Source organism: Haliaeetus leucocephalus, unplaced genomic scaffold (genome assembly GCF_000737465.1).
Source record: "Haliaeetus leucocephalus isolate CR32 unplaced genomic scaffold, Haliaeetus_leucocephalus-4.0 Scaffold240, whole genome shotgun sequence".
Taxonomy (NCBI): domain Eukaryota; kingdom Metazoa; phylum Chordata; class Aves; order Accipitriformes; family Accipitridae; genus Haliaeetus; species Haliaeetus leucocephalus.
Window position 1 is genome coordinate 11,852,198 of NW_010972676.1, and position 21,591 is coordinate 11,873,788.

General features: G+C 38.5%; 1 protein-coding gene across 1 annotated transcript; it reads left to right on the forward strand.

Moving 5' to 3' along the window:
• The first annotated feature begins 339 nt into the window (after window positions 1-339).
• Window positions 340-21,104, forward strand: CPB1 (carboxypeptidase B1 (tissue)). Its single transcript, XM_010568362.1, is given in 15 exon segments — window positions 340-410; window positions 517-592; window positions 2,223-2,355; window positions 4,769-4,866; window positions 6,361-6,410; window positions 6,412-6,460; window positions 7,817-7,922; window positions 10,188-10,294; window positions 10,393-10,420; window positions 10,423-10,470; window positions 11,184-11,268; window positions 11,270-11,369; window positions 11,404-11,408; window positions 19,614-19,693; window positions 20,917-21,104. Coding segments are annotated over 15 exon segments (1,224 nt in total).
• The last annotated feature ends 487 nt before the right edge of the window (window positions 21,105-21,591 follow it).

The following is a 21,591-nucleotide window of genomic DNA, read 5'->3' on the forward strand; positions in this document are numbered from 1 at the left end:
GTTTGTACTCCAGCAACCAAATGATTGCAAAAAAAAAAAATTAATCAAAATTCAAATACAACAGAACAAGGTAAATTACAGTCACTTTCTCATATCAAGAGTTTATCCAGCTCAAGTAGCAAGATTCTCTAGCCAGCCCCCCTTGAGACTTTCAGCTGTCTTCACAGGTGTGGAGTAAAACACACATTTTAAATAGTATGCAAATAAAACAAGGCCAAGGGAATAATCTGTCAGTTAATCAGTGGGTTGTTCTGGTGTATAATTGATAAAAAGCAGGACAAAACAGGTTATGAAAGCAACATAGAAGAACTGAAAACTTGGGTTTTTTCTTTAAAAAAAATGTGGGTGCTCTTGGTTCTCATAGGTTTCTCAGCTGTTTCTGCTCACCAGCAGGATCTTGCTTTTGATGGGTAAGAACAGACATCAAGTTTTATATTTGCACAATTTCTTCTGCATGAGCAAAAGCCTTTCAATTGACTTACCTGTTTCAAATCCAATCTTCTTCTCCCCTTTCAGGCAGAAGGTGTTTCATGTGATTCTGCAGAATGATGAGCAGGTGGAAATCATCAATTCCCTTGCCAGCAACATGCAGGTAAAGAACTTGGGGAAGGGGCTATATTGCATTTGAAAGGAAAATTTCTCCTTTTGTTCAACTAACATATATCTTAAAAAAGAAAAATCATGCTACTGAATTAAAGACCTAATCTTGATTCCATTCAAGTCAGCTGGAGTGTTTCCTCAGAAGGAACAGGACAAGGTGATAAAGTTAGAGCTATGCAAATACATTCCAAGACCTTCCTAGAAAGTCTGGCTAATGCAGTCTGAATATCGAAGTGCCAGAATTTATTAATAGAATAAGTTAATCTGAAATGCTGTATTCACTGTGGGGTGCTTTCAAGAATGTATTAGATAAAACATGGAAATTCCAACTACCAGAACTTTTACCATTATAGGCAAAACATTTCGTTCATGTAAATAATCTAAAAATCCATACTCCCAACAAATTGAACTTTTCTTTGGCCTCTAGTCTCTCATGTCATATTTTCTTCTCTGACTTTCCTTTAAAGCTTCCTTTCTCTCCAACCAAGCTGCATGTTTCTTACTGACCTTGATGTAGATATATGATGACACAATGACATGAGGAAAAACAATAAAGACAGCAAATGTGTTTTCAATATTTCTTTTCAGCTTTGATGTTGTAAAATAGCTGTTGGTGAAAAAGACACCATTATCTGTAGGATGAAAGGATGGTATTTTTAATGAAGTACAGATGTGGAGAACCATCATCAACAGACTAGTATAGCATGCTGGAACAGTGTCCTGTAGAAGAATATACTATTAGAATGGTGCTGCCAATATTAAGAAAATTAATATACCATGCTTGCTTTTAATTGTGTAGTATAAAGGGATTGATCTTTTTCTTTTAAGCAAAGCAAAGATCCCTGAACTACCATTGTTATACAAAGCAATCAGTCAGGACTGATGTAGTAGTATATCCTGGAATAGTCATCTCACTTGAAGACACATAGTTCATTAATACACCCACCAGACCCAATTTCCTTTACATTCACAAGATGAAAGGCTGAAAAGGCATTAGGTTGGTGAAGAAGCTTTGCTTTCATTGGCCTTTAATAGGGTGCTAAATCCAGAGGTCTAGAAGCTGACTTCAGAAAAAATAGGTGAAATAGTAATAGCACTGTCGTTTATCCATGCTGAACTAAACATCTTCTGAAGGCTGAGATTCCTCATACCAACATTAATGAACTGAGTTTTAAAAGCACTCATACAGACAACAGTCTTTCCCAGCTGATTTATGTAAAGTATTCATGTAGCGTCCCTCTGCTACTGAGTCAGGAGTCCATTTCTGTCTAAGGCTTATAGGCAAAAACCTCCAATGAAATCTGTACAAAGAATGAAAGAAGTTATAATATTCACAAGTCTGTATGCACTCACATGCTGTAGAATACTTGGCATTTGTGAAACTGTCACTGCCATCTCCAGAATTCTGCCATATAGATTGCAGAGCCTAATAAAATCTTCTTAATCAATTTCCAGTTAAAATTTAGGTTGATACTTCTGGCAAGCAAGATTGGGTCAGTGTAATAGGATAGGAATGAAATTTGGTACATTAATCACAATCAACATCACACATACACCCACCTAAAAATCACAGCCATATGTATGTATTTATTTGTTTATGTATTCATTTGGCCTTCTTTCAGGTTGCCTTTTGGCAGCCACACTCTGTCACACTGGTAAGGCCAAAAATGCAGGTTGATTTCTGAGTTGAAGCTGACAAGTCTTTTGAGGTTGAAGATCTTTTGAAAGAAAGTGGAGCAGAGTATAGATAAGTTTGTTCTCAATACTGTATTGTGAATAGAAGATTAAATAATGCTGAACATCTGTTTGATCTTTTCATATTGGTCAACTGATCTTCCTGTCACAAACTTCATCCCTCCTGTGGATGCCTGGGTTCAGCTTTCCTATGGCAGTTCAAATGGAGTGTAGCTGCTCTGCGTTAATGGGGTGAGGTGAAATGTTGATAGACTAAGAGACAGGAAGCAAAGACTTACTGCCAGGAATTTCCCCAAGGTAAAAGCTCACTGCAGTACACAAGGCTGGGGTATGGAGGGGACCAGAAAGATTTCCCACTAAAGACAAAACAGCAGCAAAGGTCTAGAAAGAGCCAGAAAGTACACCAGATGTGTTTGCATAATAGTGTCAGGGAACTGAAGCCAGAAAATGGTGAGCCCCAAGAGCCACCATGAAGGGCTCCCCACTGAGTTCTCTAAGCTGTAGAACAACAGCTAGAGGGGCAAAAAAAACCCACCTGGTGACAAAAAGATGACAGTTGCCAGGTGAAAGGCCAAGGAAGTGAGGAGAACAGATTCCCAGGGTGGCCTTGGGCTTACTCAAGTCACACAGCAGATCAATGGTAAGGATTTCTCCAGAGAGAGAGCTCTTAATTGTCCTAAATATTTCGTAAGTATATTACCCAGAAGTAAAAAAAGCCCGGAGTTTCCATGCCCAAATACAACTGCAGCATAAGTGGTGGGAATAGGCCACACTGCCATATTACACATCCCTGAGAAAGGAAGCATTGTAGTGAGTAGCACTAATGGGAGAGTAAGAAGAAAAGAGCAAGACCAGGCAACTGCTTATACTTCATATCTTCCAGTCACTATGCAAGCATTAACCGAGGATGAGAAGTTGACTTTGGGCTGGAGTGGTGTTCTCTGTCTTCATTTCTCCTTTACTTCCACCTCAGCATTGGCTCAGCCCAGCTTGATTATCAAGCTTCTTCAACGTGTAATGGATATTCTGTCAACATCATGTACTCGGACACTGAAAGTCAGTATTACTTGATCAAATTCTTACAACTGCTTTTGGCTGAGTGGAGAGTTTTTGTCTCTCAGCCCCAGTGTGGTTGCCACTAGACCAAACTCCTTCATTGGTCACCACACAGTTCTCATGTAACATAACTTTTATGATCTGCTAAATCCAAGGATAATCCATCCCTAAACTCACTGGCTTCACATTAACTATGTCTGATTTGGATGTCGCTGGGGGAACAGAATCTAAAAACACTCTAGAAGAAATAATTTTCAATAATGCCACAACCCACATACAGCACAGGAATCCAATTTCAGTGGAATTTCCTCTTTGGCAAAGGAGGAGTTACTCCTGTGTTAGTTTTTTCCTATAATATTCATAAACTCCCTCAGGTCTATGCACAAATCTTTTGATTGCAACAAAGGCCATAATGTCTGGAAGGCGTCCCTGACAAACTTGAGTGGAGTGTCCTTGTGACAACCCAAGCTGTTACAATTCTTTTGAAGTGCAGCTGCGGTGCCATGACATCATGTCAATGTAGTCATTTGCACTGTTTGTTCTGAAGGCTGGTGGTGCCTCACAAACTGGCCTCCTGCTCTTCTATCCAAATCACAAACGATCAAGGACATATCCTGGATGAGTAAGATTTGTAAGAATGTTAAGACAAGCACTGGAAAAACAAGAGGACTTCATTTTTTGATAGCCAAGGTTGAAGTACAAGCAAAAGGTTCTCAAGAGTATACTCGATGATGAGCTGTGCCTTTGTATCAGCCCCAGGGAAAGATGAACAGGAGAGATCCAACCAATCCAGACAGGATGCTGGTTGCCATTGTGTGTTCCACTTTAATAACCCACCTCACTTGCAGTAAAGTAGCTTGTAGGATGGATAATGCCACCTGCAGTAGAGCTGCCAAACCACACTTAAACTTTGGAAGCTTGGTTTGACAGAGAATTTCATTACGCAAAAATCTCTGGGTTGCTGCATGGGGATGTTACGTTGCTGCAGTCTAACCCTCCTGCAGTGCTCCAAGTTCAAGAGAGGGACCTTTTCCTATTGAGGCAGAGGCAACCTGGCAACATGAGGTTAGCCCAGAGCTCATTTTCTACACACACTCTGTCTCAGCATTGCTATTCTTCCTAAACCAAACTGTTGGCACCCTGGAGGTTTGTTAGTATGGGAGTAAGTAGGCAGGTGCTAATCAGGAGGAACCTATTTCTCCCTGATCATTCTGGTGGCAAGGCTGAGGCAGAAGTAGGTTGAAACTTGAACCTAATATACCTTATTTTCAAATGCATAAATCAGCCCCCCAATTTTACTTCACAATCCATGCAGACTTAATTCCAGGAAGACCCCAAAATGTCTACTTGGTGCTTATTTTCCTGCTAGCAAGTTGTATGTTTCTCTTCACACTTTTCATGGTGCCTTATTGCAGAGTTCTGACTGACAACCTGCAGGCTGCACTGGACGCCCAGTTTGACAGCAAAGCTCGTACCACCAGACACAGCTATGAAAAGTACAACAGCTGGGAAATGGTAAAGTCTAAAAGTTTACCACTTTATCAGCTCGGTACCTTAGCCTCTGTGGTCAAAATTACTTCTGATATGCTTTCAGCCTTCTTCCCTTTTCCTCTTCTGTTCCATCCATTAATATGATAACTCCTTCTCTAAACTCTCCTTCCTCTTCTCCTTTATTGCTCATTACAGAGTTAATCTGTATAACCCATCCCCCTACAGCTATCTCCTCTACTTCTGCTCCCAGTGCTGCAAAGAAACTTTGGCAGAAATCCAATGACCAGGCTGACATGCTTCACTACTAATTTGCTCTTTCCTTTTCACTCCTCCTCCCATCTCCTCTGCTAAAGAACTTGATTCCATTGCCTGCCCCAATTCTAGCTCTTCATCTTCCACCGTAAGCTCTCCCGTCCTCCCTCCTTTTTTCACAGCCATGCTCATTTTTCCTGACATGTAATCCTGACCATGTCACTCTTCACACCTTTGCAGTGGCTCCTTATCATCCATTGCATCACAGTTCTTAAAAGTATGACAATCTCCCTTTCACATCTTTCCTTGCAAAAATCTTTCATTTTTATGCCAATCATTGCCCACTAAGCACCTGTTACATTTTCAAACAAGAAAATTTGTGTTTCCTCTCCAGGTGGTATCTATAGAACATATACAGAACTAATTGATTTTCTTCCACATGAACTCTCCTAGAAAAAAAAAAAGTCTCCTTTTACAAGTCTGTTTAAAAATAAGAACAAAAGCTCCTCTAACTCTGCAAAGGTTATTGGCATGAAAAAACCACCAACATCCATAATGTCAACCATTATTTCTAGTATTTCTTTGCCAGTTTGTCTAGATCTGTCTCCTGTTTCCTGACTTTTTTCTTAGTTCATAGATAGCTCTTTGCACATGAAATGCTTTTTTGTGTGGATGTGACAACTTTTTTGTGAGCTTCTGAAGGCACCTGTAACAAAGGGAATCTGCTCCAATATTAAGATAATAAAGGCTGTTATTACTTCCCTTAAATAATAAAAGGAATGAAGGAGATATATCCTTTCTTTTCTATCTGGCATTGCTGCACTGTTCCTACAAATCCCCGTCCAGTACTTCTGTCAGTAATTCAAGAATGATAATGAATAAAAGAGACATGGAACTGAAAAACATTACAACATGTACAAGACTTAAGGCATTCAATCTACTTAGCTTAACAAGAAAAACGGTTTTCTTTTGTTAAGAGAGTTTAAGGGGTGACAAGGCCATAACTATATAGGGTCAGCATTCAAAGGGTTTGGTAATCCACCAGCCATACTCCAATGACAGGTTTAGATAAATTCATACTAGAAAATCTTAATTCAGACATATAGCTCTAGTACAAGTAGGAATTAATTCTTGGAAACCTACAAATGGTATTAAATATTAGGTCAAGTTAGATGCTCAGGAGGACCATTCTGGCTTGAAGTCTGTGAATTAATTAGCCTGGACCTGAGGAGAGACATCAGTAAATTTAACCTCCTTATGAAACAGATAGCTGCTTGGACTGCTGATATTGCTGCTCAGAACCCAAACCTCGTCTTGCAGTGTAATAGGGGAAACATACGAAGAATGGCCAATGTACCTTCTCAAAGTAAGTGCTTTGATTTCTTTGTGCCAGACTTTTTCTCTATTAACCTCCACAAGATTATGATGTCTATTGAAACACCAATGATGCTAAGATAGTTATATACATTTTGCAGAAAATCTAATATGTTTTTTCACTACTACTATGATTTTTTCAACTTTTAAGACTTTTTTTTAAAAGAGACATAATGAATTATTAGAAGTTCAGACATATAAATTCAACCACACTCCTGAGAGTTATTTGAATGATCATCTACCTTTATGTTCTCTCCATCTGTTGTTTGTAAACCCATTTACTCTAAAAGGATCTATAAATGTCAGTCTCTCTAACAATAGGCAAAAAATTTGTATCTTCATCATATATAATTTTGTGCTGGTTTTGGCTGGAATAGAGTTACTTTTCTTCACAGTAGCTAGTGTGGGGCTATGTTTCAGATTTGTGCTGATAACAGCTTTGATAACAGAGGGACGCTTTCGTTATTGCTGAGCAGTGCTCACACAGAGCTGAGGCCTTTTCTGCGTCTCCCCCCACCCCACCAGCGAGCAGGCTGCGGGGGCACAAGGAGTTGGGAGGGGACACAGCCGGGACAGCGGACCCCGACTGACCCAAGGGGTGGTCCAGAGCATACAACGTCATGTTCAGCAATAAACTAGGGGGAAGGTGGGCCAGGGGGCTGCTGCTTGGGCACTGGCGAGGCAATTGTTTTCATTTGCATCACTTGTCTTTCTAGAGGTTTATTTCTCTCTCTTTGTTATTTTCCTTTTCATTACAATTTATTATGATTATGATTATTATAATTATTATTTCAATTATTAAACTGTTCTTATCTCAACCCATGAGTTTTCTCATTTTTATCCTTCCTAGTCTCTTCCCCCCACCCTGCTGGGGAGGGGAGGAGTGAGCGATCAGCTGTGTGGTGCTTAGTTGCCGGCTGGGGTTAAACCATAACAAATTTTTTGGCATAACTCTTATAAATAAATAAGATATGTTGACTTAAATAAATATGAAAGGATAAAGATTGCTTGCCCAAAATTGCATAAGCATTTACAATAATATATCATTCAAGCAAACAAGATCAACTCTTAGAGACATTGCAGGAAATAAATCAACAGTGCAGAATAATCAAATAATTGGTGTGGAGAAGCTTATCTACATTAATAAAAATGAAATTATTAAAAGTCTATTGTTTTAGCTTGAATATCACGGTCAGCTACAGCTGAGAGCACTCCACAGATTTCCATTTAATCAAGGAATGCTATATTTGTATAAAGTTTGACTTTTTAGGTCAGCAAGCTGAATTACTTGTTCTGCATACAAATTATTTTGTTCAAGACCTGGGGTTTTTGTTGGTTTTTTTCCTAGATGGGAAAAAGTGGTGCAAATAAGAAGGCCATCTTTATGGATTGTGGTTTCCATGCAGGAGAGTGGATCTCCCTTGCTTTCTGCCAGTGATTTGTGAAAGAAGACAGTAAGCTTAATGATGAAAAAATATTTTACAAAATACAACTATGTTTAAGAAAACCTTAAGTGAGCAGCAAAAGCTGACGCCACTGCAGATTGCCTTTTTACCTCTAAATACCTGTCCACACGTCTCTTCTCTCACCTCAGATGGTTAGGGTGTAACTACTTAGACCAGATCTTAATGGTTGGACCTGTAATCTTTCAGCAGCTTAAGACTACCTAAAAGCATGTGTAAGAGGTACTGACAACTATGGGGGTTACTTACACAGTCTATAAATTCCTTTTTGTACCTGTAGTCAGAGAAAGGTGAGAGATAAGCAAACAGGTCTAGTAAGGAGTAGGGAATAAGGAAATTCAAGGGCGCATCAGAAGACATTTGAATAGACGTCAGAACAGCCATCTTCCTACAGCGTCAGGTGCTGTGTTCCCTGCAACCAGCTTTAGTCAGTAAGGCAACAGAGAGAGTGGAGACCTACCCTCAGCAAAGCACACAGTGCAGAGGAAATGTATCCAGGAGAGGAGGGAAGAAGACTATAGATGACGCTCCCTAAACTCCACTCAGGAAGAGGGAAATGCATATGCATCCCTTTGAGCTGCCACTTCAAGTTGTACAGAATGGTTTCTAAAACATGAAACCATATTCAGGAAAGAGCTACACAAGTGAAATTAGCTTCACTTCAGGCTGGGATACTTTAGGCCTTGAATTAAACAATTTTATCTCCTTTGTCTTTTCCTTCTCCTTACCACCACTATAAAGCAGGTGGGAGTTATCAAATGCTGCACAATCTTCTCTACAGAGAAGAGGTATATTCCCCCTCAGCAGGGGGACATCAATCAACTTAGCAGAACAACTCACTGATTGAATCTCAAATTTTGTAAGAATTCCTGCCTGAAGATTAAGAAAAAACAAACCCAGGAGCAGCAGCTGGGGTTTAAAACCCAAGTAAAGGAAGGTCAAAGTATGTGAGTGAGCCACTGGCAGAGGCATTGGTGGCAAGTATAATCTCAGTCTTATCAGACAGCCATGCGGTTTTGTGTAGGGAGCAGTGGAAATTGAATGTGACATCTCAGTAGAGTCAATGGGAATGTGATTTCATTATCTCCTAATAAGGCTGCAGACAGTATGTGCTACCATTTTTCTCTTGGCAATTCACGTCACTACAGCTGTCATTTTCACTGTCTGGTCACTTAATTCATGGGTATACCTGACACCAGCAGTGGCTCTGCTCAGTGGATCCAAGTGTGGATAGGCAGACGTGCTTTAAAAGCGCAGTCCTCTGAGCATCATCAGCGGTTCACTTGGGATTACTTCTAGACATAAAAGTAAAAAAAAACCTAGAGAAAAACATGAGCAAGGTGGATTGTTATATGTATTTCCAAAAAAACCCAAGCATAAAAAAAACAAAACAGGAAAAAGTAAGCTCTAGTGATCTGAAACTTCGTTTCTAGATTCTACATCCAACCTTCCTACCTGCTATTTACAGGACAAAAGATGCCCTTCTCCATTGCATTGCTCCCTGTGTTGTCCTTTATGTCTGTGCAAAGTAAAGGAAACATGGGTGTGACATACTTCTTAGAGCAAATTTCCATGATCATTGCATGCTCCCTCAACACTGATATAAATCTGTGAACAAGAATACAAAGTGCCAGGCCATGAACAGTCAGGATATACAGGTTTATAGCAGGAGTTCTTATGTCTGTTATTCAATGTATGTGTCTGGAAAAGTGCAGGGAAAAATCTGCCTCCCTATGAACATGTGCATCCACAGCATTATGACTGCAAAGGTGTAAGGATGTTCTTTGGAAATATTCTCTAAAATTTTGGTTATTGATGAAATTTGTCTGCACAAAAGATATTAAAAAAATGGGAATAATGATTCTTCCTTCTCACATAAATTAAACCCAAACCTTTAATGTGACAGGATGTAGGGAGAATACATAGACAGCAACTTTGCTCTGCCTGTAAACAAGAAGCTAGTAGATGGAAATCTCTTTCCAGTGACTTATTATCCTATTCAAGATCAACACTGCTTTACCATATAATTTATCTATGAGAATGAGATGGCTTTCTAACAGCAGTGTGGTTTGAGTCAGTGTAAAGCCTCTAAGTATATGAATATCACAGAGCTGCCATCTCATGTGGTGGAGTGACCTGGATGACTTTGCCCACCACATTCATTAATTCCTGACCCAGACCCAGGCCTTTAAATACACACAGGGGATACAGATCTATGAAGGCACCATCAGCTTTTTCTACTCTTCTCCAACTAAGCTGAGACCTATGGAGAAGATACTGTCATGACCATACTTCTCAATAGCTAGGACTTCTATGTTTTGCCTGTTGTTAATATTGATAGTTACATTTACACTTAGACAAATGTAAGTACATTCTTCTTTCTCAAGAATAATATTGCTGGAAAAGCCAACTGTTAGAACTTTCTCTTAGTTTTGATCTATGCTTCACCATTCTATTTCAGGACCACATGTGGAGAAAGAAACCATCAGCCATTGCACTGGTACAGATCCCAACAGGAATTTTAATGCTGGCTGGTGCGGTTAAGCGTCTCCTAACAATAGCTGCAAGTGATCATACAGAGGTGCAATAGCCAAGATGCTTAATTATGGATTTTCCCTACCTGATGGTTGGACCAGCTCAAGCTTGAGTGAAGACCACCAGTATAGCATTGTGGAGTAGCTTGTGTTCAATTTCTGGAGCAGTTTGGGGCAAAAACCAGATTTGGTTACTAGCGTCACCACTACGGCTACTTCTATAAACATACACACACACACACACGTATCTATATACACATGTATACACACACATATACATACATACACACATGCACACACTTCTATGAGTTCAGAATAGAAACCAAAAGAGTTTTCTTCTGGTTGGTTTCAGTCGGTGGAGAGAGGTCTCTTTTGAGGGGTTTCCACTTGGTTGTTTCCTGGAAGTGTCCTAGACATGGGGGAGATATGCAAGGAGAGGACTGTTAAGTACTGAAGCAAATCAATATCCCAAATCACTTGCATAATATAGAGCTTTACATCAATACTCATATTCTTCCAATTATGCACACGGGGCATATTTATTTAATGCTATGTCATGTTGCCCAGTGTCTTAACTATGCAATAAAATATTCTCTCCTCTGATATGGCATGTTGTCAGTAGGATTTCCAAGGCTTATGTACAAAAGTGGTGTAACATGATTCTCCTAACAACCAGCTTTTTTCATTAAATACTCATTGAATTCACCTTTCTTCCCAGCTCTTGGGGCCTCAAAAAATCCCTGTGATTCCACTTACTGTGGCTCTGCACCTGAGTCTGGAAAGGAGACCAAGGCTTTGGCTGATTCATGAACATCTTTCTACAGTCAAGGCATACTTGACAATTCACTCCTATTCCCAGCTGCTACTGTTTTCTTACAAATTACCATCGAATTAGCAGAAACTGGTAAGTCTCTTTGTCTTTTTGACATAATGAAAAGAATAAGTAAAAATCATCACTTGCTACTTGGGTCCATTTAACTTCAAGCAGTTTCTTTAACATCTGGAAAGAATCTGTACTGCCAGTTTTTGAAAATACTTAGTCTTTCATAGCAAGAACAAGGGAAACCATGATGGCTTCAAGATAGTTCAAGCACAAGATAAACTTAAGAGCTTTATTTAATTTCCGCATACACCATGAATTTGCCACAAGGTCAGGTTTGTCTTCCAGTCATGCTGTACAGAAATCCACTACGCTGTGCAGCACTGCTTCTTCCTGACTCAAGAGGTTGCTGTGCATGTAGCTTAAATACATTACATAGAAACATTATGCCCCGTATGTCAAGCCAACAGCTTGATGGATTGTAGTCACTATGAAATGACTGAACTGGTATCATCAACAGCAGACAAGGATCTCTGTCTGCCACTCCGTACTGAACCTTAATTCTCCCTGAAGTAAAATGCTGAAACTCCTATTGATACAGGTGCAGGACAATGAGGCGATTTTTGTCAAAAGCATAATTAAAAACAATTCGATACAAAACAGGTAAAAAGTTTCAGTTCCGAGGCCTTTCTAAACAGGCCTGGATTCAAACACACCTTTCATTTGGAAGAGGAGAGGATAAATGTGGTGTTTTAATGGACAAGACCTCTTTTATTCATCCTAGAGAAAGGCCACACCCTAATGCCACTTAAGTGAAATAACAACAGTCTGGAATATATATATTTTTTTCTATCCTTAAAAAACACAGAGGGGGTTAAAACTATTAAATGTGTATAAAAGTTGTAAACATTTTATAAGGCCAAAAATCAACAATCATGAATAATAAAATTACTCAGTTCTCTGGCATATTAGCAATTAGAAGCTGTTGGCAGGGAAAACAACACTGCAAAACAAAACACACATATCTTGATTCCCCCTCTTTCCTGGATTCTGCCAAAAGTCCAAGGCAACAACACTGTGTGTTGCTCTGCTGGGCAGGTTTGACAGATTTATGAGTGCTCCCAAATAGATGTCATCATTCTGAAGCACAAATACAAATTGGGGCCAACAGCGGTTTCCTGTTGCATTTTTTACAGCTTAAAAGAGAGGACAAAATTAAGATGAAGATTTTGTTTTCTTAATTTATATTCCAGAAATTTTTAGTTGTAATTATTCCAGGGAACTGCAGTAATTTCTGGTCTTCAGTTTTTACAAAAGCTTCACATTTCACACATTGCAGTTCAGTCTAAAGTAATAAAACAACACAAAACCCTTGAAGCTGCTTTGTTGTCAAGAACACAAAGTTCCCATGTGTTAAAAATTTGCATGACATTCTGCCCAATTTTTTTGAATCAAGAGCAAATGTGATGAAACATAACTAAAAGTACAGCATGTTTCTCACAGTATTAAATAAAAAAAGTTTACATTGACAGCTCATTATTAAAACAATCCTTAACAATAAGAACCTATGTGCTTTTATAGGTTTTCAAATCCTTTTATTAAATTAAAATTTTATATTGGCAATGTTCTATTCTAATACACAGTAAAATTTAATGAATCACCCATACTAAGGTTCTACAATTTTTACCAATAAAAACTCTCCTTTCCTGCCATAGAGGACAATTCTGCTATTACCATTCAGCATAAAAAATAAATAGCTCAGGAATGCAGGCTATATATATGTCTCTTCAGCCATTTGACTTCACTTTGTAAGTTAGTCTTTCCAACATCACTTTATCCTATATTTTAAATCAGGCACATTGATCCCAGGGGGAGTTCCATTATTTTCCACTACAAAGCAATCACAAATCTGACCACCATGACAAGGTGACCTTATGAGTGTTTTTAACATCTTAATTAAGGGAAAATATTTCCTTTATTGGTGATCCCAACAAAAAGACAGCAGGATCCCAGAGGTGTTCAACTTGTGCAGTATCTGATTTTTAACAAGGAAAGACTTCTTGCCAAAAATCCTTCTTTTGGAGAATGAGATCAGAGTATCACCCAATCAACATTGCCTGTAGTTGAGATAATTAAACAGAAAGGGCCTAATTCACGCCAATGTCAGTGAATTAAATAGAAAGACTGACTTCAACAGGCTCTGGGTCAGGTTTGAAAGTGCAGCTTTTCAGGTTACTTCAAATAACTAAAACACGTTCATTTAAGCTGTGACTAAAGAAAATTTAAGAATTTCAATCAACAATTGTACTTGCTTGAAATGAGACAGCTACAGAAAGGCGTATTATTTTTATGCCAATTGTGTTTCATGTCTAAAAGTTCTGTCTAGATTTAGAATTTAGAGAAATGCTGAAGAATGAGAATCTCAACTTTTAATAGAAATTGTTTGGGCAAATAAGAGGATCATAAATCATTTTGCAAATGAAGAAGCAAAATTTATAGTGCCATTATCTTATCTTAGATGTTATTTTTACTCTGACAGATCCAATAAATTAAAGGGAATATAGTTGCAATTTCTCATCTCTTTCAGTGAGCAACTGGACATGTGCTTAAACAAAACCTCATGTCTGCTTATCATTAACAATATTTTGTTCCATTGTATTTAAAGGTAGCATAATACCATGGGGCTTATGCTGCATTCCAGTGTCTGAGATACAGAAGGGCATAAAAATTGAGTAATTTGGGATTGAAGACACTAAGTCTGCAGAAGAGAAAGATAAAGAGAATGCTTGTACCTTCCTTTCCTGCAAGCGTACTGAACAGCGTGTCCTTGGGGCTCAAAAGACTTTTTCTGTTCACAGCCTCAAGAAATCACCAGAAGGCATAAAACTGTTCTGGCTTTGGTTTCTCAGGTAGAACAGGGCACTCTGAGAATCCCAGACATCCTTTTTGCTCACTGCATTGCTATAGCAAATCAGAACAACCTCAAAGTTATTGTAACTTTAAGTCAGGGATTAGAACTATCCCTCAACCACCCCCACCCCTGGGGTGTAAAATATGATGAAAGTCACGTAAGTCCCTTCCTTCCCACAACTTCCCACTCTTGTCCTTAGATGCAAGAGGATCTCCGAGGATCTCAACCCCACAGCTCACAAGGATTTTCCCCAAACTCTTCTCCCTTTATTCAGGGTTGTTGTTTTGTTTCCCCTCCCCCTCCTGGGGTGCTGCACAAAACTTTCACTGTTATCCAAACAATACTTGAACAACAAAAATAAAAACACCCAAGACAGGAAAATCTGGATCAAGAATTTCTCAGAAGTTACGCAATATTCTTGTGCTGACACCGTGAAAGAAATGTGTACTCCTTCTGGTGAAACATTTTGCCTGCTTTATAATCCTCTTGACTCATTCTTGACTATACCCTGGAGTGTTACCCTGCACACAGAATACACACTTGAATCCATCTCCTACAGAGAACAGAAGCATTAACTTTTCACAATTAAAAAATGTGCTTGGCAAGACCAGTATCTCTCCATACCCCCAAAAAATTCTTCTCATCTTCATTTTACTACTCACACTTTGTCCTCTTGCAGTAAAGAACTCTGTATTTAATCACACTTTTCATAAACAGTGCAGCCCATATTGTTTAATCTGTTCATATTTTGGCCTTAGCTTCCTATTAGGTCACCCTATGCTTTCCTCATTTTCAGCAGACAAATGTAGCTTTATCAATTCTTGTTTGTATATGAATGATTTGATAGAGCAGAGGAATGTGCATTGCACCCCTCCTTCCTTTCCAGGTTCAATTCCATCTTTCAGTTAAACAACAAACTTGGCGCCAAATACATGTCTGCAGCCAGCTCATACTCATTGTCAGATTAATGTATGTATATTATTACAGTTTGGCATGCTGCAGAATATTATATTAATTTACAATCCAAGATAATTTTCTAGACATGGGATTTCAGTTTGTATTACTTGAATGCAAACTGGCCACATTCGTTATTGTTTCAGCTCACTGAAATTCACCTTCCATATTGGGATGGTCAAGCATTTCATTTCCTTTTGAGTGCTTAAAATAGGATATAGTAGAAAGTGGAGATATGCCCAGAGTCTGTACAGCCTGCAAGAAGGGTGACTTTCAAATATATTGCATGACATCGTGAATATCAGTCTGATTATTTAACTTGATCCCTGGGAGCAAAGTCTTTTCACTCCTGACTTTATTCCTGAATGTGTTTAAGATATATAAAGACTTGTGGGTAAGAATTTTTGAACAGCAAAAGAGACTATGTTTGAACATCTCAGAGACTTGGACATACCGATGAGGAGTTGCAACGTATGCTGTTGTTGTATCCGTGCTGTTGCAAAGTCCTGGGACTGTACTACTTGTTACAAGTAAATATTGCTAAAGTCAACTGGGAAGCACAACAAACAGGAAAGTGGGCAGAAAAGCAATATTTGGAATTAGCTTCACAGCTACTCCAGCAAGTTTGCCACAACAGATGTCCCACAACAGAACTGCTCTGTACTGGCAGTCTTACAATTGTGAAAAGGATGTTTTTAGTAGCAGCATCTTCCAGATGAAGCTCATGTGTGAATCTGGCTGAAAGACAAGAGTCTCCAAAAGCTGTAGGGCACATTCACCTTAACTCAGTTACTCTGGAAACCCTCTAACCAGGGATCAATTTCTTAAACACACTGTGAAACTGCCACAGAGAAACAGGCTTGCAAAGAAAAAAAAGAAGCATCATACTAAAGTCCTCCACTTGGCTGGATTCCCCGGACTCTTGGGGGACATGTTTAACTATGAGCAACAACAGAATAGTGAGCTAAATTACACATCAGTCTTGGACTCTTTTGAGGGGAGTCTGTTTTTATTGGCAAAACAAGAAGCCTCAGAAGTTTAGCTTCACTTGGCTAAAGCTGACTTTGCAAATACACATTTTCAGACTTTCATTACAAAGGAAGTTGAGAGTCGCTTAAGTAGCACATGAGACTGAGATGAAGCGAAAATACAGCTTTAAGCCTCTGGCAAATCAGTTTGCAGTCCAGTGAGGGAAGAGAGCAAGAGGTCCAGTCAATCAGTGAAAAGGCTTCTCGAGATCACTGTCAGACTATGAGGGCAAAGGGAGTTGTCCACATGCAGCAGCTGCATAATCAACGTCCCTGAAGTGTTTCTAAACAGCCGCAATTTGCTGGCAAATCTAGCCTGACGATACAGGAGTAAAATGAGGGAGATGCTCCCCCCAAAATTACCTATTAATACGCAGAAGGTGCTTAGCCTGATAATTTATCTTGTTCGGTCAAAACTCCAAATGAGGTGAGAAAGAGAGGCCAGTAACGTATCTTTCATTAAAAGCTAATAGCTTTAAAGGTTGCGAATTATGTAAGATAATGGCAACTGAGAACACAAGTCTGTTGTCTCACTGGGCCATGCACTCTGTACACTAGATCAAGCAAAATATTAGTAATTGCTGTGTAAACACAGATGGGTGATGAGTGCAGGGAATACTACCTTCTGCTGAAATGACCAGCTCTGTGAGTTCAGCTGCAACTCAGAAACTGAAAAGCCGTTTCTGCTCCCAGTTATAAGGTATTAATTTGGAGTTACTTCTAGGACTTCAGGGCTCCAGTTGTTTCTCTGCTACTGTAACTCTCAGCAATATTTTCCTTGCAAGAGTGGGATTCTTAACAGTAAAACAAACAAACAAACACCAAACAAACCACAACAATTCAGTTAAGCCAGTTGTGCAAAGAAAGAGACCTAGAAAATCACTCAACAGCAAAGAGTATCCTCAAACGTCAAAAAGATACCAATGTTTCTCCTTGCAGCTGTATTCCAGATAACATGCAAGCTTGAAAATCCAAACCACTTTTCAAAAGCTAAATATCACTTGCCCTTTTGGAAAATGTTGGGCATTATTTATATACCTCTGCAAAAATCTCCACGTTATTTCCTTTTTATGGATGGTTTTGAATTATTGTGCTATTTAAAAAAAAAAAAAAGAAAATATTTTCCTCATATTTTGTATTTATACTCACAAATATTTACTTAATTTGTATTATTCCTGCTGTTTTACATTATATTATTATAAGTAAGAGGTGACTTTAGTTCCTATAAGGTTAATTATTTTTTTTTTTTACCTTTAGGTTTTGGACTATAAAGCTATTAGGAAAGCAAATGGTAGAGAATCACTTAAAGGAAAAAAAAAAATCAGATATCAAAACTTCTGATAAAGTTTCATTTCATGATGAAGTCATAAATGCTCAGTCATGTTTTTCACTTAGAGAGGGTCATTTAAAATACCACCTCAATCTCCAACCTGGACAGCTTGAGAAAGTTGTTTATTTGGATTCCAGGCTCTTAACAGCTGGAAATCTCAACTGCTCTTTCTACAAATCTCTTTTTACAGCTTCCTGGCCAATAATACAAAATCCCTCAGGTAAAAAAATCTCCTGACGTACTTTTTCTCGTATATGTTGTGGTATGATTTAAAGGTATCATTTGTCAGCTGAGTGAAAGGAATGCCCTATTCTTCCCAAAGAGCAGCTCTGCTGTTCTACTGTCCCTAGTATGCAATTTACTAAAGAAAGAGCAAATACTAGTTACCAACAAGTCCATACATAGCATCAGACTGTCTTTCCAAATTTAATTTCCACTTCACACATATCTGAAAAGAGGAAGAATCAGATTAGATTTAAAAATTCATTCACTATTGAGAGAAGATTTGACTCAATCTCAGCTGCTGATTGAATGCATATATTGTAAACAAAAGATGACTGAAGAAAACCTGGTATCACTAGCAGATAGTAGTCTCCAACCTCCACAATTCCCTCAACATGTGTTAAAAATTATTATGGATTTTAGAAAAAATCAGCTTGCTAAGGGATTAAGAAATCCCAACCAACCAAAAAAACCCCTTACTTTGGAGAGCACTCAGCTACCGTAATCGCTCTGTACCAAGACTGTGAAATGCAAGGCAATAACATTCTTCCTACAATTGCTTGTGTTTGGACAGTAGAGAGACCAGAAACCAAATCCCACATTCAGGTACAGCGAATGTTATAGGTGGAAGCACAAGCTCCAAATACTCCTTGGTCTATCTTGTTTGAGTATTCTTAATGTGCTAAATGACCAAATTCCTACAGCAAACTCCCATAATTCTAGAACATTCAAAATCCAACATTTGGGAATGGGGAAGCACTTGCAATTCTGCAATAAATTAGGCTGCCAGTGCTAATGCAAACGTATTTTGATGCCATTTTGTAGAAGCTGAGAAAACTCCCTCAATTAACTAAGATTTTCTAAACACATTGTCCAATACGCCTTTTTGAGTAATTCACAGGAACACTTGAAGCATAAGGATGAACAGAGAATATTTTACAATATATCTTCCACTGGGAAGTAAGCCAGAGTATAACCTACAGAGAAAGAAGGGGCTTGAGGAAATTCCTGGAATAATAAGCCATTCAGTTGCAAGCTGTAAAGAAAGATATGGCAACCCATTGCTTACTCTTATACGGAACATCTGCTTTCAAAAATCATTCATATTTTTCATCTGTTAGTAATAGTTTTCATGTTTTATTACCAACATGCTGTATAATGAAGAACTGGAAAAGCCACACGTTCCAAAGAAGTCTGTAATTTTCCTTAATGCAAACATACAAAGCTTCATAGTACTATTGATGGGCCTGATCCAACCTTCACTGAAATCAGTGGGAGTTGAACGAGTCCCTCTGTGCAGAGGAAATGAATTGAAATTAATGAGACTGCATATGGTTCCAGGGTAATTTATGCCTCTTCTGGCTGTTAATATTTATAAGACCTTAATCTGCTTCCACTTGTATCAGTGTTCAACTCCACTGACTAAGCTGACTCTACTCCGAATTTATAGCTGCATGAATACAAGGAAAAGAAAGACTACTGTACGTTCACAATTTACTGTACCAAGTTATTACTGTTCTCTAAGATTCTCTTACTTAGTTTTATTCTTGTACAAGTTTCTTCTAAGTATAGAAAATCCTGTTACCTTTTGTCCACTTACCTATCCAAACTATACTGGACTATACAATGGGCTGTACATCAGTAGAGCAATACGCAGACTGGGCTATACTCCACTAAAGCTTGGAGTTCTTTACTGATAAGCTCTTTTCACAACAGGACAAGCTGTGCCTTGTCAGCTACTGACATCTAGTCATTCTGAGAGGTGAACGATAGTTTTCAAACAAAAACTTCTCAAGCATGGCTTTTCAGTTTATTCAGCAATGTATTTGCCTAGATTCACTCAGAAAGTTTCTGAAAATCTGCATTTATCACTTTTCCTACAGAATTGCTCATGCTGCATCCAAACGGCTGGCCAGTTTGTATAGTACCAAATACACATATGGCCCAGGAGCTAGAACAATCTGTAAGTACTGGCCTAAATATACTAGCCATCTATATTAATTGCTACTAAGACTATCAAATGCAGTTTTCTAGTGATTCTTGTTCCTCTTCCTAAGTAGGCCCTTTCTTTCTTCACATGCATATACTCAGAGGTATATATGGAAACTGTCATTTCTAAAATATGGGATGATATATTCCTTAAGGATCCCAGGGAGTGTGTGACCCCCTGGAAGCTAAAGTGATGTGGTAAATTGTTTAGGAATTCATGCTATGCACATGAATTCCTAAATCATACACAGCTTAGATTTAAACATAAACATCTCGACCTGAGATTTTCTGCATTTCCAGTATCTTCAAGTCAAAGTGAAAAGATGATGTGAATCCTAAAGAATGGCTTCAACCACTCTAGTAACACAGATAATTATTTCTTTTACTTTGCATTACAGTCTGAGAAATGTACTAATTACAGTTCCATTCTTCTACCCTTCTTGGGAACTCAGCTGTCAGGATATGACCTTGGCAGTGTCAAAAGCTGAGCTGAGGTTGCCAAATCTAGATTTCTAGAACTTTAATATCTCCTATATTTAAGATCTCTTAATTTACTTAAATATGGAAACTAATATCTTTTCCCTGTTTCTCTTTCCTTAAATAATTTTAAAAAAAACTTTAAAAAACACTTTGTCCCAATTTTTAGAATATTTATGGAGATTTTTCCTTTAAAAATGCTTTGGTGATGCTTAGCAATTCTGGAGGCTCCTTCCTTACCAAAAGAGACTGCCTTCATTCTACCAAAGTACTGGAAAGGGAGGGTACCATTTGTGCAGAAGAAAAAGATGGAGCTGATATCCCAGATCTGCAGTTCTTTCAGATCTGTATGAACCTCAAAAAGCTACCCAGTGAGAGGGTATTTGTTTCTGATACCAAATCTTTCTAAATGACCCCATGCAAGCACGCCATTCTTCTCCTTAGACACTCCTCCCATGGTCTCCCCACAATATTGATGAGGAGGCAGCAGTTTAGCTTATTTACATTTGCTTGCATGTGTCAGCTGGAACGAAGTTCACAAACAGCCTAAAATCACAGAAGCTTTTCCACGAGCAGGAGAAATCAATCAATTCACTGAATATTCCTTTTTATCTGTCCTTTCTGCATTTCTGGCTACATGACTTGACTCCAAAGTATATCACATTTCAATGCGTAGCCACACTTTTCCAGTTAAGCTTTACTTTATTTCTTAATCAACCGATCCTGCTGCAGGGGGCTCTGACGACTGGGCTTACGATCAAGGCATCAAGTACTCTTTCACTTTTGAGCTCCGAGACACTGGTAGATATGGTTTTATTCTCCCTGAAACTCAGATAAAGCCAACCTGTGAAGAGACTTTACTTGCTGTTAAATATATTGCCAATTATGTCCTTGAGCACTTGTATTAGAATGGAGTTCTAAAAACTATTAAAGGCTTTATTCAAAGATGTCTTCCTCTTTATTCTTCCCTAACAATAGGTTTTTATTTCTCTTTACTTAATGTTCTTAGTCATATCCTTAGCCCATCATAGGTCAATAGAACTACAAGTTTGTCAAGAGAAATTGTATCTTTTATTAAGGCAAATGATATAGTTGGGGGGGTCTAAAAAGAAAGAGCACAAGAAGCTTAATCAACTTAAGGTAGAAGTTGCTTTAATGATTAAAATTATCTTTACATACAGCAGACAGGCAGAACATTAGAACTTACACAGCCTAAATCCTAAGCAGAATGAAAACAGCTAGGTGATTCATACAAATGCACTTTCATCCAGCCATCCATTGCCTTAATGTCAACAGTAGCAAGGAAAAGTTCACATCACGTACTTTTAAAATTTTATTAGCTGTGATACGCTCTTGTGAATTTTCTCAAAACCCACCCTGGATTGCCCCATCACT